Source organism: Alosa sapidissima, chromosome 14 (genome assembly GCF_018492685.1).
Source record: "Alosa sapidissima isolate fAloSap1 chromosome 14, fAloSap1.pri, whole genome shotgun sequence".
In the NCBI taxonomy this organism is placed as follows: domain Eukaryota; kingdom Metazoa; phylum Chordata; class Actinopteri; order Clupeiformes; family Clupeidae; genus Alosa; species Alosa sapidissima.
In genome coordinates this window covers 30,408,053-30,433,453 of record NC_055970.1, presented here as the reverse complement: position 1 = coordinate 30,433,453, position 25,401 = coordinate 30,408,053, and the positions used below count along the sequence as shown (strand labels likewise).

Genomic DNA, 25,401 nt, shown 5'->3' with positions numbered 1-25,401 from the left:
TGGTGGAATGTAACGAAGTACAAATACTTCGTTACTGTACTTAAGTAAATTTTCCACGTATTTGTACTTTACTTAAGTAAAATTTATAGTGCATACTTTTGACTTTTACTTCGTTACATTTTACAGCAATTATCTGTACTTTTACTCCGCTACATTTCTACAACACCATCGTTCCTTTTTATGATACATTTTATGATCAGTTTTTTTTCTCTCTCTGACAAACACGTTTGTTTTACCGGGGGGTTGCTACCAAAGATTCTGGAGCGCTACGTGCATTCTTAGAAACATAAGCTTATAGTCTAGACCAGGCAAAGCGTGAGCTTGTAGCCATCTGCATTCGGTAGGCTATATTCACCAGACCCATGGCTACACTGTACATGCAACTGTGTTCTGTGCCTTTCTCTGTCTGTTATCTGCAGCGTTAGGGCCTCCTCTCCGATGAGATTGCTATCCGCGGATCAGCGAAGTTACAGGCTATGCCCATGCTTCTGTCACACGTCTGATCATTTGCGGCACAAATGAATGGTAGACTATTAATGAACCGGTGGCCGGAAAAAACGTAACATTTTCCAGATTAGGAAATATTCCTTAATTGTGTGTGATTAAATAAAAATGCATAGCCTACAATTGGGGGGTAGTAACGTGAGCGCTCATTCAATGTCTATGCGTCTGCGCAAGTGAAACTGAACTTAATCATAAAGACACCTTTCTCAGCAACTTTTCTGTTCAATCAGCATAATTGGCATTACGATCCACCCGACGTTTCCCTTGTCTACCCCGTTAAACTTCAGGCTCTCGTGTTTTGCTGAATGATATTACTCAGCAGATCACCCTAGTAGATAACCAGAATTACAGTCTCTAGAATTGTAGGTCAGAATGTAAACTGGGCCACAGATGGTAAGCACAATTGCATTAACTTAAAACTATCTAGTCGAGTATAACCTAAAACTAGCTTAATTAAAATGCCACAGCCCATACTGATTTTTCCTTTTAGAATATAGATATTAAGAGAATAAATCATTATGCAAATACTTTTACTTTTAATACTTAAAGTACATTTAAAAGCAGGTACTTTTTACTTTTACTTAAGTAGGGTTGTCATTGTGGTACTTTTACTTTTACTAAAGTAAATATTTCTCTGTGTATTTGTACTTTTACTTAAGTACTGAGGTTCAGTACTTCCTCCACCACTGCCTTTAATAGACATTTCAATAGATCTCTCCTGAGTAATGTGTGTCTTGTGTAATCACATCCCTCTGAACATCATTTTTTCCCCATTTTGGCTAGACATCCAGCTCAAATTAAATGTTCCATTCAAAGGCTTCTCAGTCAGTTTATGGCAAAAAATCTTGCCATGGAAACTGGTGTTTTAATTAATTTTCGGAGTCATTTTAATCAGATTCCTTTGATGCTGGCTGATGTTATTGACAGAGCTGCAGTATTCTGCTGTGCCACTGAACAAGTCCAACATTTAAAGAGATGACATAAGCAATGAAATTAACTTTTAAGAAAATATAGTTCCTGTTCCTAGTTTGGCTTTAGGGTTTGATGCATTTACCCCAGACAAATTGTAACTACATATTCTGATATCTCTATCCTTGGTTACATTTTGGAGCCAACATTGTCATTTAGTTTTCAGTGCTATTGTGTTAAACCTCCTTCCACAATTCAATGCAACATATTAATAACTCATCTAGTGAGACTGTGCGATTTGGAGTGAGTTTGACTCCCTACTCAGCGCACAATTTCACATTTTGTGTGCTTGTCCCTTTAGACCCGAAGAAACTGATGAATATGAAAGACTCAGAAATGCACAGGCACACAAGGAAAGGAGTTCAACTTCAATCACTAAGGGCCTGAAACCAATGAGACAGATAATGGAGGAGCCTGCTCACATGGCAGTGGCCCAGCGGTGTCGGTGGCCCACTACTGCCTCCTAGCCAAGGAACAAGGAAGTGGCAGGAATTAGTTTTTTACATTACTCTTTTGATCCTGAATTTTTTGAAGCCTTGACTATATGAAAATATGTACTGAGGCTCAAGTGGATCAACTTGACAGAATGATACTGTCTTTGCCCCTAAACCAGAGCTGAAATTCATAAGGGAAATCTCATTTGCTGAACCACACTGTATTTACATTAAACAGTATTTTACTGTCAGGAAATTGATGTTTTGTATGGTTGTTTAACCAAGTATTTATGTGAATAGGTAATACTACATTTTAGTGCTATGGCTTTTAGAGTTCTTTTGAATTCAGAGTAAATTACTCAAAATATTTTGCTACATGGACCATAAGCTATACGTGTGTCGGTGCTGTTTCGGAAGACTAAATGATCTTACATTTAATTTTTTGGGCTTCTGTATTTGATATCCTTTTAAAGAAATGAATCCTCCACAATTGGACTTATAGATATGTCCATGATGTGAATGTGACTGATTTAAGACTATAGATATATGATACAACACAAACATCTCACTTTGATCATGTTACAGCTCTTATATTTTTCTGGAGAAGTGCATGTCACAAAAAGACTGAGCATTCAGAGATGAGATTTAACAATATGCAATATTATTCACTGAAACAGCTCTCCCTTTTGAAAAATACCTGTCATCAATGGTGCAAAATCACTGACTGCAAATGAAATTATTTTAATGGCATGTCTAAAAATATACCTTCTTCTCTGTAAGGTAAATAACAAGCAAGGGTTTCTGTGTGTCCCTTAACTCTAGTGATGACATGTCCCGCAAATCTATACAAAATCTCAACACGTCAAGTTGGCAAACATTCATCTCTGTGCAGATATCCAGTAACACAATGTATAGATATATTTTCAATGCGCGTTGCTTTAGGAAACTAGAATGCAAATTAGCATTGCAGCTGGTGTTAGATGGAGAGGGGCTTTGGCATGCCTCCTGGGCGATGCTGACGCGCGAGTCATTAAAGGTGAGATGTGACCTCTGGGACGTGCACACGCGCCAGTGTCGTGAGATGTTTCCACGTGCAATGATGCTGGTAGCCCCAAGAGGCAAGCGCAGTGGAAGCGCCCCCAACAGCCAAGATCGGCCCCTTGGGGCGAGAGTCTGTGACGGTACATGACCGTTCCATCATCACGCAGTCGTGACTCTTGGGCGCTGTTTAGTGCTTGTGGTTTAAGTGTAGAAGATGATTTCAGGGATCTGTCCGTCCTCTATGGAGGTGCCATTGTTATTGCCGGGGGAACTGCAGAAGAAAAATGTCGTCTTGGTCCCTGTACCTGACTCATGAGTCACTTTCTTAAGTCCTTTTGTTCCATAATGGGAATCAGGCCCCTGAATATCACAGATAAAAGACACAACATAAAGATATAATTTGATGTGCAAGATTACAAATGAATTACTTGGAGACTACAAAACATGATCTAATAATTGTCTGTGCATCAGTAGTCTCACCTTTAGAGTTGCACATGCAGTGTAGCTAACATTAGGTAAAATTTCAATGGGCTCTTTGAACATGACTCTAAATGTGGTAGCTGTTCCATCACAGCTAAATCCTGTGTCATTCTGTCCGAGCATGTGATTCCGGTCACTCTCCATGATCTGTTTAAAAGGAAGTGATTCAGGACAGTGAGTGACCATGTACCATTTCTATATAGAACTCATTTGTCTATAATAAAGATTCACGCTACATACAGGATGTTTCATAATCATATACACTTAAACTGCAAAGTCATTCATATTTAAAATGGGGCAAAAGTGACAAAAAATGCTAAGATGATATCAAGCTGTTGCAATGCAATAACTGTAAGCATACAGACAAAAGAGCAGCTCCCAGATCAGATTCTCACCTGTATGTTGACTTGGTAATCTGTTGGCCCATGTATCGATCCGTACAAACCAAACCCCACTACTGATATTCGTCTATTAACATTAAACCTGAGGTGAACAGAGACATAGCTGTTAGAACTATTGTATAACCTACCAACACCCCCCTCCCCCCAACACACACCCACCTAGTCAATACAGTAGGCAAACATGCAGTATTGAAGGACTGAAAACTTAACTAGTAGAAAGCTCTACTGCAACTGAATAGATCGTAGGCATGTAGTAAACCCACCTGATTCGGTCACTGGTTCCACTGTATCCCCAGCGACTCTCAACCTGCTGGAACCTATTAATGCTGCATTCCTTGCCCCTGAGACAGCACCTTGGTCTGTCGATGTAGTCGACGCGGGGTTTGGGGTTTACTGTAAAGTGTAAAAAGAGATTTACCACCTCCCGATCGCACATTATCCCAGACTGGGCAGGCCCTGTTGCACAAGAAAGAATATCAAACTGGGTTTCTATGGTTGGTTGTCTCAGGATACAGATTACACAGCCACAGCAGAGGTAACACAAGGTCACAATGCTGCAGTAGTTGTACATGATGTTTATTTATTAAATATGTGGTTGCAAAGTTAGTTCAGCCACAAAATCACCATTGCTTTGTTCAATCAAGTAGAGGAAAATACAGTAATGAAAAACATGTTTATGGCCATGTAGCATTATCAGCCATTTGCAGTGTCAGCTTTCTTTTAATGAGATCTACAGACAAATGAACTGGAGCTGATGGCCTGGCCTACGGAAGGAAGCTAAAGGCTGTTTGGTCTTCGTGACTGTAGCAGATGGCTCGGTTTCACACAGACCATAAACATGTTTGAAGGTGACGAGGATGATAAGGAGCACATATGTGGATTCAATCTGGGTTTGAACAGCCTCATCATATTTAAATAGAGCTGAACAGGGTTCCGGTCATAATTACAAAAGACCACTTGCTACTATCAGTTACATATATTCAAACAAATGGAAGGATTATTTCTAAAATGTATGGGGAGAGTTCACAACACAGTCATATTTGGACATTCACTATCTATGCAGTACCGATTAATTAAGTAATTAATTGAGAGCAAGAAATAAAAACACCACCACCACACCCTGTTGTCATTACGCAGGCATCATACAAGCAGTGAAGAATAACAAACAGCTTAGTGCATTGGAACACATAGGAAACATGGAGAAAATGTATTGCCCACAACCAGGAGTATTTGTCCATACCTGCCGCAAACTCCTCCACAGTCATGAGAGGGAAGCGAATGAGGGAGAGAGCTTTGCCCAGAACCTTCTGTTTGTTCTCCGAGGTGAGTGGCAGCTGCTGCCTGTGGCACTCGGCGTCGGCCCAGCGAACCACAGCGCCGAACAGCCGGTTCTCCCGGATGCCCAGTGTGTCTCTCTCCAGTACCGCACACAATGTGTCTGCACAATGAGCACAGGTGAGCCCACATGAAATGCAGAGATACAGACAATCCAATGAAATCATTCAATTCACTGGAGTGAAGTCAATTTGAACGGAGCAATATGTACATAGCTGATATTGAGTGGATGGTGACACAGGGAATAAACTTGACTCTCACCTAAATCGATGTCAGTGAACCCCTCTGCATTTACGGCATCAGCAGTGCTTTTATCTATGGTATCCAAGCAAAGACTGGCAAGTTGAGGTTCATCAAATAATCTGGCCTGTAATAACAACAATTATTATGTGAAAGCTCTCTCTAAAAGAAAGACAATAAGTTGATTATCTGAATACAAAAACTTTTTTAAAAAACTTCCCCTCCATAATGTATGCACTATGATTTATGTGTGTGTGTGATGTATTGTTCCAGTTACTAGGTCTACTACCACAGTAATTGCAGACAACCTTTTCTACTTCTCTTAAGGTGTTTGATCATAGTACACGACTGTCAACTTCAAACACGTTTTAATTTATGGGGATACATCATTCTTACCTGAGTGAGAAGCATAAAGGCATTGTCAGCCCTGAGGTGTTTGGTAAGAAACTCGACACAATGTGCCTCTAAAGCAGGAACAGCATACTTTTTGGCTGTATAGAGCGTGGTCATGACAGTCTCTGGTCCAATGTGGACCTCGTCGGAGTACAGAAACCTTTACAAACCCAAATAACATCATTGGAAGAACATGGCAAGTAATGAAATGTTATGACATATTAGGACAAAAAAGGAGAAACTTTCCCAGATATGGCACAATGGGTTAGTAGTCCAATCCAATCAGTGGACTGTTAGAGATGTAACTTCTACACACACTCACGTTTGCTTTTTCAAGTACTGCCCACTGATAACACTTGATTTGGACTTTCAGTTATACTTCCGGTTAGCTACGGAAGTTCCAATTACTGTGAACTGTCTGCGCTGAGTCATGTGTATGGTTATTGTCGCTCTTGTGTAGCAAAGACTTCTAATTCTAAATGTGTACGTTTCTTAACCGAGGCTCCAAACACAATCACGAATAAAACAAAGCAGAAGGCTTTGAATCGTAAGTATAACGCTGTAAAGAGTCGTAAAAACAATACCATTGTGACTGAACATGCAACTTGCAATAACCATGACGCCAAATCACGGCAGCGCAATTTACCTTAATAAAGCGAGAAATGCTGCTGGTTCGACATCAGGTAGCTCAATTTCAGTAGATGTTGTAGCCATACCACCATTGAACATGGCGTCAAATACTGCACTTCCAGCAGCCAACACGAATTTATGAGATGGGATTCTCTGAGCTTGTCTACCCTTGCCCACAACAAACCTTACATCACTAAGCAGCTCGTTATTGAAAAGGAATGCAAATCGTTCTTTGACTGAGCTCTTTGTAGCTTGCCAGTTGTAGACGGGCTCTCTGTGTAGGCCCACTGACGGCGGAGGAGTCGGCGCAGGAATTCCTGCGACCGCAAAATTTGAGACTGCTGCGTTCCTTCCCGCGCCAGACTGGCTAAAATTGAAAGCTTGTCCTTCGGCTCTGGGTGCCGCTTCACCGCCGCCCGTAGCCATGTTATGTTTACGGGTTACGTCAGCTTATCAACCGAGCGTCCGAAATATCAACGCAACATTTTCGACTGCTCTTCCGTGTCCACAGGCATGGCCTGGCATCGCTGTTTACAACTTGCTTGCTTTCTAGATCATCATTGCGACGATTCTGACGACGACGATAATTAAGCCACACCTCCCCTTTCCGGCCAAGTTCTTCCTCTCAGTAGGCTATGAACCTATGACCGCAAGAGGGCGGTACCAGACTGTTGAACAAATCATGGAGATGCCTATCGGGCTGACGGACTGTAGAGCGCCCTATGCCAAGACCTTACGACATACGGCTGGCTTGTTTTCAGCTGAGTTAAATAGTCCTTATTTGTCAGTCGGTAACCTATCTTAAAAGTATTGATGACGGTATGAAAGAACAACATTTCATTAGAACGTGGGCCTACTAAAACGTTGTCTGATGGCTTATTGTTTTTGTTTATTTAATGTCACTGTCTTGAAATGCAAAACAATCATTTACAGACTACTTAGTGTTATGGCTATTATTATTATTGGCGTGTGTGGTGTTGTGTCATAGGTTGCACCCCCAAGCTATGCCATGCCTAAAATTCCATTAAAGTTTTGGCTTGACAGTCCTGACAGAGACAAGGAACAACAGAGGAGAGGCATTCATGTGTGCACGCGCGTCAGAACTCTTTCAGCAGGGCGGAACAGCTCCCATCTATTTGTAGTTCTCAGTATGTCTGAATGTCACAGTCCACACATGGAGAAGGAATACAAATACAAATGCGAGTAGATCAGCCTACTACTATAAGCATGTATGATTATACAGCGTAACATTGTATAGCGACAGTGATTGCCTTGTGTTGTCACCATGAATGCCTCGGCTGGAACAGGAGTGTTCGTCTTGTCCTTGATGTCAATACCCATCTCTTTTTTATTTAATTTTCTCATATATTCGAACAGGTGAGCCACAAACTTATTACTTTGGGAGAAGTGAAGAATTGCAGTTTTCATACAAAACATTGGCCTACATTATGCTACAACAAAGTAGGCTATCCTTTATTATTGATATGGTTTGTGTAAATTGTGCTTTCATGCTGTGAGCAGATGGAACCTCTTGCAAATAATGACAACTCTTTTTCTTGATTCCTTTCCACTCTGAAGTATTGAAGCCATACTTTTTGCTGGAGCATCAACCTTAGTAATCACAGCAATATCAGCTCGCCTTGTACTAACAAAGAAAGCGCCTCGGGATCCACTCTTCTATGGTAGCCTATAGACTATTATATATTTTTCTTCTATTTTTTAATGTAAGCAAAACGTAAAATCTTTTATAATGCTTCTTCAATGTGATCTATTAAATCTCTTTCACAGTTTTTGCAGCCTACGCCTTTTTGAGTGTTGTGAACCTTATCATAGGTCTTGAACAGGATGGCATCATCGATGGATTCATGACCTTTTACTTGAAAGAGGTAAATATCCCTGTTTTTTCAACAGTCATCTTAAGGAATATGATTGTTACATAAGAAATAGTGTAGATGATCAAAGTGTCTAATGTCTTGTTCGTCATGTGTGTTTCAGGCAGACCCCTACATTAACACTGCTCATGGACATATGATTTCCTACTGGGATGGATGTGTACACTACCTCATGTACTTACTGATGGTAGCGGCAATAACCTGGGGGTATGCACATCGATCACTATGCGACTGAAAGTGGCAACAGTCTTCCTCAGCAGATGGCACAAATAATTCAAATGTGTTTGAAGACAGTGGAGGGAAGTAGTTGCCAAGGTTTGAACATTCTTGGGCTTGTTTAACTGTCAGAGGTAGTATGTGCACAGATATTCTTTTGCTACCTCAAAATTGCCCTTAGAATAAGCATTTAACGAGTGTAGGACAGACCTTTTCAACAAAAATGCAGTATGTGGGATTGTCAGTGACATGTAATCAGAAATGGGGAAGAGGAAGTTTCTGCTAGTCATTTTCTGCAACGGAAGGTTACCTAATGGTGTGTTTAATCTTACTGCTATGCTGATATAGTTGTATTGCAGATTTCATTATCCATATCATGAGTATTTTATTGGGGTATGAGTATATTATTGTATCAAGGATTCCTTTTTTTCTCTTAAGGTATTATATACTACGTAATAACACATTTTCAGTCTAACAGTGCAAAATATTAGTCTATGTTCCATCCATCTTCATTGCACGCTGAATGAAATAATGTTCTGTTTGTGCAAAGGGAGAGTTATAGGGCTATTGGCTTATACTGGGAGGGGTCCTTCTTAATGAGGGTCATAGTGTACATTCCTGGCAATATTGTGGGTAAGTTAAACTATCATTAGGACAGCAGCTATTTCATACAGTGTATTTTCTTGAACAACAGAAGACTCCAGACATTATTCTCTTTTACAGGAAGGTATGGAGCTCAGCTGAGCCCCTTGTTCCTCATTCACATGCTGTATGTGCTGGTGTCCATATGGGCCTGCTTCAGGGTCTTCAGTCAGCCTGCAGTGCGAGGTGCTCCGCCGGAGGTGAGGCTAGGTTAATCATCTGTTAGGTGTCATGTGCAAATGGAGGTGTTGTCATACTGAGCAGTCTGCTCTACGGCAGTGGCTTACACATGCGACAGCCTCACACTGCTGGAGGACTTGCAGAGCACTGAAATAACTAATTATTAAAAGTACTTAACATTGAAAGTGAACAGACACTTATTGCAAGTGAGCAGACACTTATTGCAAGCCTTCATAGAGCCCAGGGCCTAAACCCACTAGGCCAAGCACAAGAGACAGTGGCCAATGCTATATGCTATATGTACTGTAAATATATTGAGATTGCTCACTCATTTAAATAACTATACTGTACTTTGAAGTACTTTCACTGATAAGTTATTTAGGCTCATACCTCCATCAATTTTGTGAATACATCACAAAGATACAGTGGGTTATGCATTTGTGATTGTTACTCAGTACTAATCTGGCAGTTATGTTCACTCACAGGATATTGAGGATACCCAGAAGAAGAGTCTATTGCAGAGACCTGTAGATTTACTGTTTGCAGCATATCTACTGTTTGCAACTTCCTTCTGCTTATTCAGAGGTCTGGTAAGTGGTCCTCCTTGTACTTAGTCAGAGGCCAGGTCAGATGTTGTGTGTGTAACTGAAGGACAGGTAGATAATATACACTGACTCATACTCATACTGACTTGCTTGCGCTCGTCCCAGAGGATGTCGGTCCTTGTGGCCGGGAATGAGTGCCACAGAGCTTTGATTTGGGCTAATGATTGAACTCATCAGGGCCATTGGCTGCTGCTCATTTGCTTGACTGAGTTGGCCCGCAGTGATGTGTCCTGTTCCCTTCATTTGGTCCATTTAAACTGGTCCTATTGTCTGTTGGATAATTGAGTAGCCATCGCTCTGATTTGTTTACAGACCACCACCAAAAAGCTAAAAAAAGCTATAATTGCCAGCCTTTGGAGAGAGCCACCAAATGCCCATCAGACAAACTCTTCCTTACAGTGCAGTAGCTGACATATTACACACATGCATCAACAGATAGCCAGCTGTATCATTAGTTATTTGTTTTATGAACGTAAGGGGCTAAAAGGGATTCCAGGCTACTTTTTTGAGAAGGAAAACCGTGTTCTAGTGGTTGACAGAAGAGATATGGTATTGCCTCTGCTGTCAGCTTCTAGGACAGTAAATAAGATGTATGTCCCACTCCCAGTGAGTGGGTGTTTTTGAATCTTTATGTACCATAGAGTGTGTGTGTGTGCTCTTAGGTGGCGCTGGATTGTCCCACCGAATGTTGTCAAGCCTACACTCAGTACTATGAACCGTACTTAAAGGACCCCTCTGCCTACCCTAGAATCCAAGTGAGCTATTGTTTATTTATTTCATTTTCGCACCAGGACTAGACTGGTTGCTAATTTGAAAACCTTGCACATATTGCTTATTTGCTAGATGATGCACTGGGCCATGCACTCTGGGCTCTTTGTGTTGCAGATGATAGTGAACATGCTGTACTTCGTGCCATACTATGTCATAACTCTGTATGGTTTGGTGGTTCCTGGTTGCGAGTGGATCCCTGACCTCACACTCATTCATGCAGGTGCAGTGGCGCAGGTAAGGGATGGAGGTGAACAAGCATTATAGATAACAGTGAAGTATTAGGATACTGCTTTAAACTTTAATCACTGGGCAATCTGTAATGGTCTCAATGTTCTAAATATTCTACTCACATTTTGGCCAATGTCACATTCTGTTAAACTTTGTTTCTGTGTCTGTTAACCCCTAACGTATGGTTATATTTGCTTAGCAGACACTTTTAAACATTACCATAATTGTGCTTAAAATTTAATGAAGTATACACCTTAAAGATTCACAGAACTTAGCCAAATAACCAGTCAAAGTAGTCTGGTTCAGTTTTAAAAGTGCTTTACAAGGGTCTTCTACCAGTTAAGTATAAGGGCAAGTTTTACTCTGTGTTACCATCGACATAATTTGATCAACAAGTATGTTTCTGAAATCGTTTCTCGAAATTGACATAGAAATATTTGGAGATAGTGGACGTACAACATATATTTGTCCTTGGTTTAATTACACTGTCAATCTGACTGAAACCAAAGCACACACGCCAGTGCATGGTTAAACAGGACTTATGTACACCAACTCATCTGCTCACTTCCAAAGATGGAAGCACCACAGTGTTAGCTGTCAGTACACCATACACAAATCTTAGATGAACATGGCTGTTGCTTTTACACCAGAGCCAGCCTGAATGCCTGGTGACCATACTGCAGGAGACAAAAGCAGGGGCTTACTTTAGACATGGCAGTATGAAGCTATTCTCCCAATGGCAGCTGCTCACACTATTAATAGTAGCAGTGAATTGTACAGTGGTGGACCAGAGGGTTGCTATGCAACTACCTCATCCATCTTTTTTCAGTGTGTCTCCAGTAATGATATATTATGAAGTGGGAAAGTCCCTTCTTTAGTCTATATTAATAAAATGTAGATCTGTCAGTGGTATGTTTCTAGTTAGAGACAAGTAAAAAAAATGCTGCCTTGAGCAGGATCTTCAAGACACCCACAGTCACCATGCCAGTATTGTAACATTTTGTACAAGCATCCAGTCTGCTGAAGTCTGTGGTTAAGGGAACTGGCTTTTGAGCTTTCACACAGTGGAATTTCCTGTATGCTATAACTCAGACACGTCTTGTTTTAAAGCAAGTCAGTCTGTTATAACAAGTGTATTTACCAGTTTTACCTATATTCACTGCTACAAGTAACTGTTGAAAACTCTTGTAAACGCCCTCTAGTGACTTTTTGATGCATTCCAATCATTTGACAAACAGTGGCATGAAACAATGTAGTCTGTTGCATCAACACTGTCCTATGTGGTTTAGAAAGTTCTCAACACAGGCCACTAAAGTGTGCAATTCAGGATTAAAAGGAGTTCTTAAATTCTTTATTTTATATGGTTATATCATGGTATAAAGCTGAGTTTCAGTTAGTGAAGATGTTGGATTGATTTTGTTTTTATTTTGTGTGACGTTCTTAGGCACAATTTTCTCATATTGGTGCCTCACTCCATACACGGACGCCCTTCTCCTACAGAGTGCCAGCAGACACTCAGCTGCTTTTCCTCACTGTCAACATGTTCTATGGCCTGGTGCCACAGGTGCTCAGCTACCATCTTCTCAGCAACCGAGCCTTCTTCCTGAAGCGACTGCCACCGAAGACTGAATGAGCTTGGTCAGTTTCTATACGATGATAGACATACTAAATGTCATGGCATTTTGAAACTTTACTTTGGCTGCTGTATACGTATTCTGTTAAATTGAGGTTTATACATATATATTTTTGCCAATGGTGTGGATGACTCGGGATGTGTAACCATTTGGGTGAAAGGTTCAAGGACTCTCAATTCATGGTGTTACATGACACATGATATTTGTGTCACCAATCATCAATCTCCGTTGTGTCTGATTGTATAACATTCCTGTGCAGTGCAAATACTTGTGTGCATTCATGCCTCTCCTTCTCTGGAGATTTTGAAAAATCTGTGCCTCAGTACTGGACACCTAGTGGGCAGCCGTGGCCTACTGGTTAGCACTTCGGACCTGTAACCGGAGGGTTGCCGGTTCGAACCCCGACCAGCACAGTTGAAGTGCCCTTGAGCAAGGCACCTAACCCCTCACTGCTCCCCGAGCGCCGCTGTTGATGCAGGCAGCTCACTGCGCCGGGATTAGTGTGTGCTTCACCTCACTGTGTGCTGTGTGTGTTTCACTAATTCATGGATTGGGATAAATGCAGAGACCAAATTTCCCTCAAGGGATCAAGAGTATATATACTTATACCTTTATTTCCAGGTTAAGCTTTCTCTCCCATGCTGTTTTTCAGTGATATAAGTTCAACACATCTACACATGACATTTTACTAGTAGTGGAGACACACATTTTTGTATTTCTTGGTATTTTATTTACAAAAGCAACTTTTAATAATTATCCAAGAGTTGCTGAATAAACAGTGAACTCAGCATTTCATTGTTTAATGTATGTCTAGGTAGTGAAGTTCACTACAGGATTTTCTCTGTATGTACTGTGTTTGATAGCAGGTAACCTCACACTTTGCATTCCAATGAGTTTATTCTGTAAAATTCTTGTCAATAAACAGCAAAAAACAGTTTACATTGAACTACAAATATTGAAAATGTAAAACTTGTTCCAATTACAAGCATAACAGAGGTCAAAAGGTGACGGAATAAACAAAAAATGATGGGACTACATTTACCACAGATTTCTTCAGTTTACTCATCAAAAAAATAAATAGAATATATTCTTTATATAAAACAAAGAGGGAAGCAAAACAGGTAATCCTTTAATGGGGGTTATGTTCATTTTAAAAAGAAAAACAAATCTCAAAAGAATATTAAGGTTTACCCAGAGCCAACAATGAAACATACAGTTCAGTGTGCTCCTGTAATGTAACTGGCAGAGCATGACAGTGGAAATGCAAAGGACACGGGTTAAATTCTCAAGGAGAACAAGACATGATGGTAGATGTATACCTTTACTGTTCTGTAAATTGCTTTACACATAAGCATGTGCTGAATGTAATGTACTATCAATGTTGTAAGCACAACGACTGGACATTTTAAAGTAGAGAAGTGCTTTGTTCTCATTGGTGGGGGTTGGAAGTCTTTTTTATGCCATTCTTAGTAAGTGCAAATGTAAAACTGCAAGTAATTGGAAACCTTCAAAAACCAGAACAACCAAGACTATCTCCATCTTATGATGTATACGACAGTTGAGCATGCCACTAAAAAGCGTAACAACATAATCCATTCCACAGACACACAGAAACGAAGATTTCACTTAGCCATAAAAAAGATGAGCAGTTACCTAGAGAGCATTTCGGTTGGATAGTGGTCCTAGTTTCTACAGCAAAATAAAATATATAGAGATAATAGTGAGTTACAATGTGTAACCCAGTTTTGTGCACAATACTTCATACATTTAATCTACTTTTTTCAATACATTTTTTTTTTCGGTTACATAAAAGAGTAACATATAGCGGTATGGGTAATGCTTTTTACAGACAAATATTCCAGAAGGTAGTCCATCAGCCTTTTCCTTTTGTTTAAGAAAGCGATCTTGAGCTACAACATGTACGACTATGAGCGACACACTGAATGGTCTGTTGTTTTGTGAGGAGCGAGAGAGAGCAGCTATCAAGAAGTCTTTGCAAACTTAATCATGGAAAGTAATCTGGTATTATGCTAAAACTGGTGCATTGAACTGGAGAGCTTAAGATATGAAACAGTGCTAATATCAATGTATGACTACTGTTACCTTTCGCTATAGATTTTTTTTAAAAAAAGGGTTATTTTTGAAGTGTATCAAGGTTGAGTTTGTGTACAGGCTGACTAATTTTTTATGCATACCCTACTGGACTGAATTTACACCCCATGATATAGTATAGTTGCACTGTGGTCGAGAAGATGGTATAAATGCACCAATCACTTAAAATGTGATTTCCATACTAGCTTTGTGGGGGTTCCTGGTGTTGAAGATCAATGAGAATTTCACAACTCCATAATCACAAAACAAGCACGATGAGTGACCTCCCTGATGGGACCGCCTTGACTTTTAATGTTCTTCTCTGAGCAACTGGTTCTGGCAAGGAATAAAAACACAACTTTACTTCACTTTGTTAACACTGTTGCACACCTTTCAGTCACAAGAGCAAGACCTCTTTCAAATATCGACAATCTAATTATATACTAAAGAGAAGACTGCAATATTATGTAATCATGAATTAGTGCTGTAGCTATATTGGCATGTATGAATACCTCGTAATAAAGGTCTGAATAAGTGTCTTAAAGGGTTCAAGAATAGGCTAAATGTTTTCCAGTTGTCTTTCCTGGGCTGCATCCAGTGCATGACATCTATTGCATTGCTGACCTCTGGTGGTGACATTCTTGGAACTTGCAATTGGTGCAGTTTGTACTCTCACGTCTCTATTCTATTTCTGACCAAAAAGACAGGCTATTCCAGGCAACAAATTACATTCCATGGGTATCTTTTCACTTTGATTCTCCCCTCTACGTTTTTAGAAAATGTGATTTATTAAAATAACCTCCTAGCCTCTACGGCAGGGGTCTCAAACTCAAATGAGCCGGGGGCCACTTCTGCCAATGTCATCTCGTTGGAGGGCCACGTCAGTGTTAAAGAATAATACAAAAAAATAACGACTATTTCCTAAAATGCAATGTTTTTTCAAACACAAAACTACAAACAGAAAGTGCAAGACTATTTAATGATTAAATAAATATGAATACAAATTATAAAAACAAACAAAAAAGCATAAAAAACAGGTAGGCCTATGTGTGTGTTTCACACCAAATAAAAATATTTTCTTCTCATAACTGTTTTAAACCTGGCAAACTAGGTGTCAGGGTTAAGAAAGCAACCATTGGATTTTTAAATACTGGATGAACATATTTGAGCAGATTTAGGCTACTTTCTTTTTTGTCATATTACCCACATAACAAATTAACAGGAAAACACCTAAGATGTATACCAACAATAGTAAACTATTACTAGCCTATAACCACAAGACCTACAATAAAGTATCCTGGTCAAATCAGTTCCTATATCGCGGGTGACTTTGTAGTTCTTCAGAGCCCTATTTCTACAACCCCTGCTGTCTGTACCATGTCAATTACGGACACTATCATCATGATTACCACTGCAACCTCCAAGCTATGTTGGGCAGAGGGTCGAAATAAGCGTGGTATGCTTAGTGGACACCGTGGTATACGCGAAAAGACGCACCTCCATTCACACCGTGACTATCACTGTCAATGGACGATCGATCATAATCTCCAACAGGATATTCTCCTTCAAAATCAGAATAGGTGAATAACATAGACTACCCAAGACTTCATCACACGTGAACGTTTTTCACCATTTGGTGTAGGCCTGCTATGTCTGCTTCAATTTGTGCAAAACTATTGCATCGCTTCCGCATCATTACAAATGCACGTCTTAGTGTGTCTCGCGTGTAATACAAGTATTTCCTGAAAACTTTGTGCAGCGATTTTGGGTTTTAATCAAGCACTGGATGTCTAGCAAATAGTGGAGGAAAGTACAAATGAGATTTGTCACCGTACTTGGATCTATCGTCTATTTTAATCAGTATCGTTGTTTGTCGCAATTAAAAATACCCTCAATGGCCGGATTACATTATTATTTTGACATAGGTCGCGGGCCGGAATTGGGCCGGACGCGGGCCGGGAGTTTGAGACCCCTGCTCTACGGCTCACAGTTACATTGACCCATTCATCTACAGTAGTCACTCACATAATATAACTGGACATTGTTAGTGTCTGTTGACACGATTCAATAATATATATACATTATTATATATGGGATACTCCTCTTTGAATAGGACTTCAAATGAAATGGTGCACATGGTCCTCTCCATGGATCAGAGCACCATCTCACCATTACATTACCATACTCTGTGACTTCAGAGGCTGTATACTATTTGGAGATCATCAGTTTACCCCTTGACTGCACGTCTTGCCGTCTGAGGTGTTCTGGATGACGTTGTCTGGGTCTCCTGCCTCAGACCCGCTCTTGTGGTCCTCCTCTTTGCCGTCCTTGTCCAGGTCCTCCTCCCCAGAGGACTTCCTTGACAGCTTGGACGACTTCTAGGACAAGCACAACAGTGAGGACCACCTGAAGACCAAGTGCTGTGTGACTACAGTTCCATTAGAAACTAGCAGAGTGACATGCAGGTTGCCTGAACAGTGAGCCCTTGGTGAAACGTGTCAGTGAATATATGACACACACTGGGTGGTCGCACAATGTAGAAGGAGGCGATGCAAATCCCAGCCATGAAGGGTGAAGAAAAATAAATAACAACATAATTTAACATTCACCCTTATTCCCTTTTATAAAGTGGGGGGGCTTCCAATGCTACATTCCAGGGGATATAGTGCATATGACGGACCCCTGTTGCTAGGCAACAGTGGTTGCTAAGCAAGGGCTCGGAAAGCTGTAGAGAGTATGTGGAAGGCTCATTTTTTTCTTTTTTTCGGAAAAAGCTTGGATGCTTTTATCCACCAACCTGAAAACAATGATACTCTTTATTTTGGTTTGTGCAAACCATGTCTTGATTTCAAACCTCAGCAGGGACATGATTTGTAGATGTAGGCTACTACAATTCATGGTAGTACAGTAATAAAGTATGAATAATCACATTAACAAATGTGAGAATGATCAAAATAGGTTACATGAATTGTTAATATTAAACTTATTACAATAGATTTAAATCTTCAAATGGCCTCTGATTAACATTCACAGAATGTATTTTTTCTAGTAATATAGTTTGTCAGTACCATATTTTGTGGTATAATGATCATTTCCTGCAAATTTTAATTATTTAATTATTCTTGTATTTTTAAAATCTATATTATTCTTCACTGCACAGCAAGAGATTTCCTCATTTAGAACAAAACACCTACGGCTGGGTGTCTACGGGTGCCTTCGACTACACACCTTGGAGGAGGCTGTCTTTTTCCGCTTGGAGCCGACTTTGTCTCCTTTGCCGTCCTCCTCTATGGAGTCCCCCTCCTCTCCCTCGCTGCTGGCGTCGGCAGCATTCCCCCCTTCTCCCTCCGTTTCTGAGGAGCTCTGCTGCTGGATGGCCTGTGCACAGCAAGCAGAAAGCACCGCACGTCACAGGCAGGCTCTACCTGCCTACACCTGCCTCGTGCTGGAGGGGAGCCATTTTCTGCCATATTATGGCAGCCTCTGGCACTCAGCGATGTGTTGGGACAGACAAATGTAACATGTCTGCTCTAGTACTCGTACAGAATTTTAAACTCTCTACAATGGTATTACACTGCTGATATTGCTCTCACTGACTGGCCTGAAACAAATGTGCTTTTGGATGGCCGCACAAATACTGTATGAGGGGACATCCCAAGAGGCTGCTTATCATTTGGTCTTCATAATTCACAACACAATGAAGACTGGTGAATTTAGGGGTTTCATTAAAAAAAATAAGATTAGCGTGACAACCCTTCTGCTAACATAGCACTAACACTGCCGAAAAAGACTCCATAGTACAGCTACTGACAAAATGTTTATCTTTCTGATAATTTGCAAAGAAATCTACAAAGTAGTTCAATATAAAAAGGCAACACTACTAAATGGCATATTAAAAGATACAGTATATTGACCAGCAGCCATCAACAACATATTTATATCACTATTCTGCAGATATATTCTCCTAATCAGAACAGGAAAAATATGAATGGTGGTGTTCCTCAATATTTCAGCTTAGGCAGCTATTGGGACAGATGACAGTTTTTTCCAGCCTGTAATGTGGCCTTCTGCAAGCAGCAGATAGTGACACGTTTGCTCCAACACAACAAGATGGTCATTGGTGATTCCATTGGCCGTTACTACTGGCAGGGCTTGTCTTTCAAACTGAGATAATGTTTTCTCATGAGCTACATGGGGTTGAATTATAGCTGGACCTCTTGAAGCTGTCCCAGCTTACCTACTGCTGAGAATATCAGTATTATATTCCAAATGCATTGTTGGTTGTCATGCTTGGTTATGTATCTAAGTCTATATAAGTAAAATCTTTCCCAAAACACACGGTCCAGTGTTACTGCAAATAGAACACCCCTTTCAGAGCTAACTCTGAAGTTATTACTAAATGCCTATGCTGGAAAATCTATTCCCATTTCCCAAATATTCTCTGTACCACATATACAATTTTAGGAATCACGGGTTAGAGCAGGAAATACATTTTAAAGTGCTATGAGCATGGTACAATTTCAGAGCTCCCTCTTTATGCATCTCTCTTTAGTTTGAAATGTAGTCAGGGAAGAAAACCTCAGGCTTAATGCAGTCTTACTACCTGTAGCAAAAGTGAGGTGATAGAACATCTGGAAAATAATCAAGGCCGACAACACTTCATTCACATTCTTTGTTTTATATTTCAAGATCCTGTAGAGCCGAAATGTCTAACTAGTATGACTAATGTGGTAATGGAGCCTTTTTGCTTCCAGTCCTTAGTGATTTCTGCTGATGGCTTTTAGTTATTCAGCACACACAGCAGGGCACAACAGATCTGGCTTGAAGACACTTGAATGATGCTTTATGCAAATCATTTCCTTCAGTCCTTCCCTCAGACATATAGCCTTCAGTAATTGTGCTCATAAATGTACTTACAACTGAAACTAGTCGTGGAGACAAAGTCACAGTCAATAGACCTGACGTGAACACTGACTGACACTGACTAAGCAAGTCTCAAGTAGTAATTTGCAGTGTGAAGGCCACTGCTCTGAATAGCTCTTTGAGAACTGAGCCCTGCTTTTGCTGAGTTCCCCACTCACAAACACAACTGACCTGATAGCCGGTGAACTTGACACCAGGGTTATTCTCAATCTCCCAAAGACCCTCATTGAATCCTTTCCTCTTGTTTGACTTTCCAAATTTGTCCTTGTACTCCTTGTATGGCAGAAGGTCTTTCGGGCCAAGGAATGCACTGCAGTTAGAGAGACACAGAGATGAGGCCAAAATGTGAAGATGACAAAACAGGCCATACACCTTTTCTGGTGATCACATGTGTCCTAAAGGTCATAATCCTTTTTCAAAACCACAGGAAACTCACCAAGAAGCTTTCCCAGCTTCCAAGAAGGTGCACTAAATCAAATTGAACAACCAAAGTCATTCAGACTTACAGCTTACTTGCCCCTGATCTAATGTAATTTTCTGACGTAGTTGACAAACTTGTGCATACGTTTCATGGGTTCCGAAGAAGAAGATGGGATATTTATTTGCAGGTGGCTTGACAGCTCCTTCTGGGAGTTCATCAATCTGTAAAAACACATTGGAGAAGAAGGGGGATGATCAGGAGGCAGGTGTGTACCTCTTATTCAGACATATAGGCTAAGTTCCACACAATTGTGGTATTATGTTACAATATCATTATTTGTATCTCGTATTAGCCTTTGAAGTTACAAAGACTATAAAATTACAGTTGCTATTTAATATTGCTGAAATAATGCAAATTGAGTTGAGAAACAGTTGTGCTACTGTTACTGTTACAGCTGTTGGTATAGCCTTTTAATTGGTTGATATCATTTCTGCAATAATATAACTGCATTTGGGCAAACTTCACCAATGTTTGGATTGGTCTTCAGGCATAGTTCAGTGCTGTAGCTCATTTTACTGACATTACCAACTATCCAAGGCAATCCATACATGTTATAGCCTCATTATGTAGCCTGATATGTATACCCTGCATTTTTATGTTGCCTGAGGTCAAATTCTGAATAGTCCAATAAGGGCTTATATGTTACCTAAAAATGGGAAATAGATTTAAAGTGTTGTCCACTAATAACATACACTCTGTCAAATTCAGCGAATTGCTCATCACAGTCCTCTAGCTGTCCTTTCAGTGCCTGAGCTAAAGAAACTAGTATTTGTACATTGCCCTGGCTCTGTAATTGGGAAACAAATATTGTGGCTTAGACCGAGCTCTAACAATCCCAGTCAACACAGCGCTTCAGGAACATGGAAGAGAGGAATGTAATCTGCATGACTATTGAGTTAAAATACAACAAAAATACAACTATTGAGTTAAATTACAACAACACAACAATTGGTCTAAAACCAATTAATAGACTGCATGTTAATGTTTTGCACTGTGTCACATGAAATCAGAATGACTGGAAACATAGCCAGCCATCTATCGTAGTGTCTATTGATAAACAGTCTTAAGTTACACTTAATATTCAAATCTAGGTGATACTGTCCTAGTTTCAAACAGGTATGGTGGAATAGCCTTCACTGTGTTTTTGTAAAAGAGAGAAATGACTTCAGAGTAAGATCCATAACTAAAACATATGCTGTGGAAGCTGGTCAACTTCAACAAATAATTAGCTATTGGGTGTTAACAGGTGTCCAACTGGAACAAATTAAGCTCTGTTGTTAAGAGTCTCCTGGAAAATAAGTACTTGATTTATATGTCTTCTTGATATGGTGGGGTTACAATATTAAACATGAGCTCTCAGCCTCACCTTTGTACAATCCTGTAGGTTTCCCTGTTTAAATGGAGGTTCAAATACAGAACATGCCATAACAAATTCTTATGACAAGGTAATAAATGATTAGTGCTTGTGGTGCATAGACAGAATGTTCAAAGGAATTGCCCTATGTAACCTGTTAATTCACAAGAGAGATCTGGGAGGACAGTGAAGCCCGAAGGGTGGGTCTCTACAGAGGTGACACACTGATGCAGTTTACCTGAGCCCATTTCAACTTTGTAAGACTGAGCACATCAGTATGGTACATGTGTAAACTACACTGAACAGCTGGTTGATTCTAGTGAAATATCCACACAGAGGTGAATTTATTTTCACATTAAAAAAATATAGACTTCTGCTAGGCTACTGTTCTTTAATAGTGGTCCGTGATTCACATGTATCCTGCTTGGTTACTTCACAGATCTATTTATTAAACAATTTAGCATGCACTCTGAAAGGTTGTGCAAGGTCAGAATTTTTGAATTCCAGGGGATAGTACTCAGATCAAAAAGGTACAGCTAAGGATGTGAGGAAATCAATTCATGGTATTAACTTGTGTGATGTGGCCTTTATTTTTTTCACTCCATACATTATCCCCAAGTGCGGAATAGCTTAAGTGATGAATGAAATGACACCCCTTTAGCTGCTACAAACTGGTGAATAACAAATCCTACATATTCCTATTCTTCACTCCACACAATTTCGAATAGCCTACTTTGTCCGTCTATTTCATTGCCTGCTTTTACAACTTTCGCCCAGACATGCACATTTAATTTGACTAATAGTGGTGAGAGGCATACTACTTTTGCTTAAATTTACCACATGCCAAAAATTAGGCATAAATAGCAAACAACAGCATTGGGTGAAATTAAATCCCTACTAGTCACTTATTATTTTCGCCAAACAAATGGAAATTATTTGAGAAAGTTATCCTACTAACCAACTATGTCATGGGGCATGTCAACTATCTTAATGGTGTGGGTTCTGAAATGCCCAGAATAGAGCGGACAGCAAAATGGTGGTTAAGCGAATGTCAGGATTCCCGCGGGGCACTGAAAAGTATCATTCAAAGTGGTTTTCATTCAAACGGGCAAATCCGGTACATGTAGTGACAGACTACAGTAGGCTACACTGAGCTAAAAGCTTCATGGCCAACACACATCTCAGAGGAGGGCGGTCCGTCACGAGATAGCTAACAAGCTAATTAGCTCGTTGCAACATTCGCCCACGTTCAAGTAATTCAAAATGTCTTGTCCATTACAAGTTTCAAATTATACAATGTAGATACATGTAAAACCACTGATGTTGGTTATGAAGTATAAAAAATAAGTAGGCTACGTTTCGTTATCCTACGCTTGTTCGAGCGCTTTCAGTTACGTAGAGGAAACCAGCAAAATATCATGCTTTTCGACGAAAACACCGCGCATTTCTCTGTACACGCAACAAAGTATAATTTACACACCACATACATTATCACATTGTAACCAATAGACTATTCGTATAGAATGTTCATATTTAGCTTAAACAAACTGAAAAGCAATGAAACGAATGGGACAAGAAGGCTTCAGCAGCATCCAAATGTCCTACAACACCGGTTGTATTGTCCTTACCAACCCCGCCTCCCTACATTTCAACTCGGTTGCATCTCATACTCACCCTCGCTGGCCAGTGTGGGTATCCCTTCATTTTTGCAAAAACCAAATCTCCTGCCTTGTACTCCCGAGGCCGTGGGCGAGCCATTTTCACGGTACACCAGTGTTGTATCTTAATTTAGTTATTTTCCTTCTGGTCCCCTACACAGAGGGAAATGATCGACCATCAATGTTTTGATAGCAAGACTGCAGTTTATGAGGAAATAAATAATTAATACGAGGAAAAGGCCCTAGACACGGTCCTTTCCTCCTGTTCTCCAGGCGCAAAATGTGTGTAGATTACAGAAATTGTACGATACGAAACTTGAGTCCAGTCGTCGCCCAGTGTTGAAAATGTGGTCCTCGTTGGTTTTGGTATTTTATCACCGTGTCAACGCAAAAGTAAAACCTGCCCCAATTCTCTCCTGATTCATTTGAAACGCGGCGCGACTGTCGAGCGCCGAGGATACAGATTCTTTCTTAACAATTCTTCGACGAGGGACTGTTACAGTTTACTTCGCGACATAGCCTACCCTGACCTAATTTTATTGCGACATGAATGTTACCTTTACAACCCCATAGGCCTGCTATATTACTTCGGTGTTTACACCCCATGTAGTAAGCAGTTACTTTAAGATCTTATGTTTACACATTTGGGACAAGGTGGTTATTTGTTTTGCGAGAGTGGTAAAAGAAATGCATATTTAGGATACTGAATCTGAAGTAGCTTACCAGAAGCCCAAAATATATTTTCAATAATTTTATGAAGAAAAATAATGAATGCAAATTAATGCTGCTAACGTCCCATGATAGAAAATAAGCAATTTTATTCGTAAATGGCTTATGCCAAGCAGAGACAAGAAAATGATTATCATGGGTAAAAACTGCATCTCGTTTATGAATGCAATCATGAAATCAACAACAACAGTCGCTGTCGTATTTTGATTGAACATTTTTTTTTATTTGATTTTCTGATTAAAACTCTGCTCTACTATTTAGGTCCCCTGGAAATATCAGATTGAGGGTGGGAATTAATTAACGTCACACAATATTGTTTCAGGACCATTTTTATAGAATAGTCTATCAGCTATCAAGACACAATAAATGAATTTGTGCGATTTCTTGGTTTAGAATGATGTCCTTTCAGGATTGTTGTTCTATCTGGTCTTTGGTGTAGCCTAACTTTAAAATGTATAACCTGTTTGTGTTACCTCAAAAGAATTAGAGATCATTAACGTCTTAAAAGGCCAATAAGGCCTTCTGTCATCGTATGAATTTTCACAGTTGGGGTTGCTCCTTGCTGCTCATACTTTATGGTAAGTTTATGGTCAGTTCGACGTGGGGCTGTTATCCTAAATTGTTATCCTTTGTAGGCCTATTACCAATGAACTACAATAACTCGTGCAAGCAACCTGTTTGACAGATGTTAGCCTTTACCATGCAACTTGTCTACTTACCTAGTTTCTCAAATTTAAAAAGAATACTTGTCAAATATTTCCAATGTCTTCTTTAAAACACTGAATATAATGTCATACGTCAGAGGGAGATAGGCTACTGCGTAGCCTTCCTTGTCCTCCTGCAATGTTCCTTTTTGGACACAAAGGGGCGCCAAAGGCAAATAGTAAATATTTTAACACCATATTTACTTGGCAGCAGAGGGCAGGCAAGCTTTTTTCTGAGTTTATATACGACTTCAGGTTTTCAAAAAATCATCCAGAAAAAAGGAGGTTTTATTTTTGTTAAGGCAACAGGTTATTCATTTAATACAATCTTGACTGATGTATGCAACATCCAATAACATGATTTGGCATATAATATGTTGCTCTCCTTCCTTTTAAGGCATGCGACTTGTAGGCATCTACTTAACCACTGACAGATGGCACAAAATAGGCTAGTCCAGTACCTTGATTAGACCTGCCAAAATATATCAAATGCGATCATTCATAAGCTATAACTGATTATTTCATTATTTCGAACAGGGCATGCATAGTGACATTAAAAGCTGTTAAAAACTTTAAAGTCATCACCATTTTCACAATTACAAAAGATAGGCATTTGCTCAATAAGAATTTATTGTGAACTATTCTGAGGTAAAAAAGAGGTGAAGTTATTAAATTGTGAGTGAGGCCACCACAGTCTAGCCATCACCCTGAAAAATCTTTGTCTAATCTAAGTTCAGTGTTCGGAATTTTTGTGGAGGGAGGTCAACATTTCAATAGTTTTTATAGCTATTGTTTCAGATCATTGTGGTGTATGTCTGTATATATATATATATATATATATAGAGAGAGAGAGAGAGAGAGAGAGA

General features: G+C 39.9%; 3 protein-coding genes across 9 annotated transcripts; 1 reads left to right on the top strand and 2 right to left on the bottom strand.

Moving 5' to 3' along the window:
* Positions 1-2,481: 2,481 nt before the first annotated feature.
* On the bottom strand, positions 2,482-6,993 carry LOC121681951 (BTB/POZ domain-containing protein 1-like). Of its 2 annotated transcripts, none has more exons than XM_042061918.1 (8): positions 6,444-6,993; positions 5,801-5,957; positions 5,426-5,531; positions 5,070-5,267; positions 4,093-4,285; positions 3,824-3,911; positions 3,429-3,575; positions 2,482-3,308 (listed from the first exon to the last, which is right to left on the bottom strand). In XM_042061918.1, the coding sequence occupies exons 1-8, from the start codon at positions 6,851-6,853 to the stop codon at positions 3,150-3,152; spliced, it is 1,458 nt and encodes a 485-aa protein (XP_041917852.1). In that variant the 5' UTR covers positions 6,854-6,993; the 3' UTR covers positions 2,482-3,149. The 2 variants fall into 2 exon arrangements, with proteins under 2 accessions (XP_041917852.1, XP_041917853.1); XM_042061919.1 differs by having other exon boundaries at positions 4,093-4,222.
* LOC121681952 (transmembrane 6 superfamily member 1-like) lies at positions 6,214-13,030 on the top strand. 3 transcript variants are annotated; one of them, XM_042061921.1, is made up of 11 exons: positions 6,214-6,344; positions 7,805-7,888; positions 8,006-8,109; positions 8,216-8,313; positions 8,423-8,526; positions 9,086-9,168; positions 9,259-9,377; positions 9,843-9,947; positions 10,625-10,717; positions 10,848-10,967; positions 12,406-13,030. In XM_042061921.1, exons 4-11 carry the CDS (start codon positions 8,293-8,295, stop codon positions 12,592-12,594), a joined length of 834 nt encoding a protein of 277 aa, XP_041917855.1. In that variant the 5' UTR covers positions 6,214-6,344; positions 7,805-7,888; positions 8,006-8,109; positions 8,216-8,292; the 3' UTR covers positions 12,595-13,030. The 3 variants fall into 3 exon arrangements, with proteins under 3 accessions (XP_041917855.1, XP_041917854.1, XP_041917856.1); XM_042061920.1 differs by lacking the exons at positions 6,214-6,344; positions 7,805-7,888 and adding an exon at positions 7,108-7,804; XM_042061922.1 differs by lacking the exons at positions 6,214-6,344; positions 7,805-7,888; positions 8,006-8,109; positions 8,216-8,313; positions 8,423-8,526 and adding an exon at positions 8,552-8,634.
* A 443-nt stretch (positions 13,031-13,473) lies between these two features.
* hdgfl3 (HDGF like 3) lies at positions 13,474-24,629 on the bottom strand. Of its 4 annotated transcripts, none has more exons than XM_042061901.1 (7): positions 24,551-24,629; positions 23,119-23,255; positions 20,175-20,251; positions 19,781-19,919; positions 17,915-18,064; positions 16,918-17,064; positions 13,474-15,022 (listed from the first exon to the last, which is right to left on the bottom strand). In XM_042061901.1, the coding sequence occupies exons 2-7, from the start codon at positions 23,200-23,202 to the stop codon at positions 14,996-14,998; spliced, it is 624 nt and encodes a 207-aa protein (XP_041917835.1). In that variant the 5' UTR covers positions 23,203-23,255; positions 24,551-24,629; the 3' UTR covers positions 13,474-14,995. The 4 variants fall into 4 exon arrangements, with proteins under 4 accessions (XP_041917835.1, XP_041917834.1, XP_041917836.1 ...); XM_042061900.1 differs by lacking the exon at positions 24,551-24,629 and adding an exon at positions 23,419-23,634; XM_042061902.1 differs by lacking the exon at positions 24,551-24,629 and having other exon boundaries at positions 16,918-17,061; positions 23,119-23,633.
* Between the last annotated feature and the right edge of the window lie 772 nt (positions 24,630-25,401).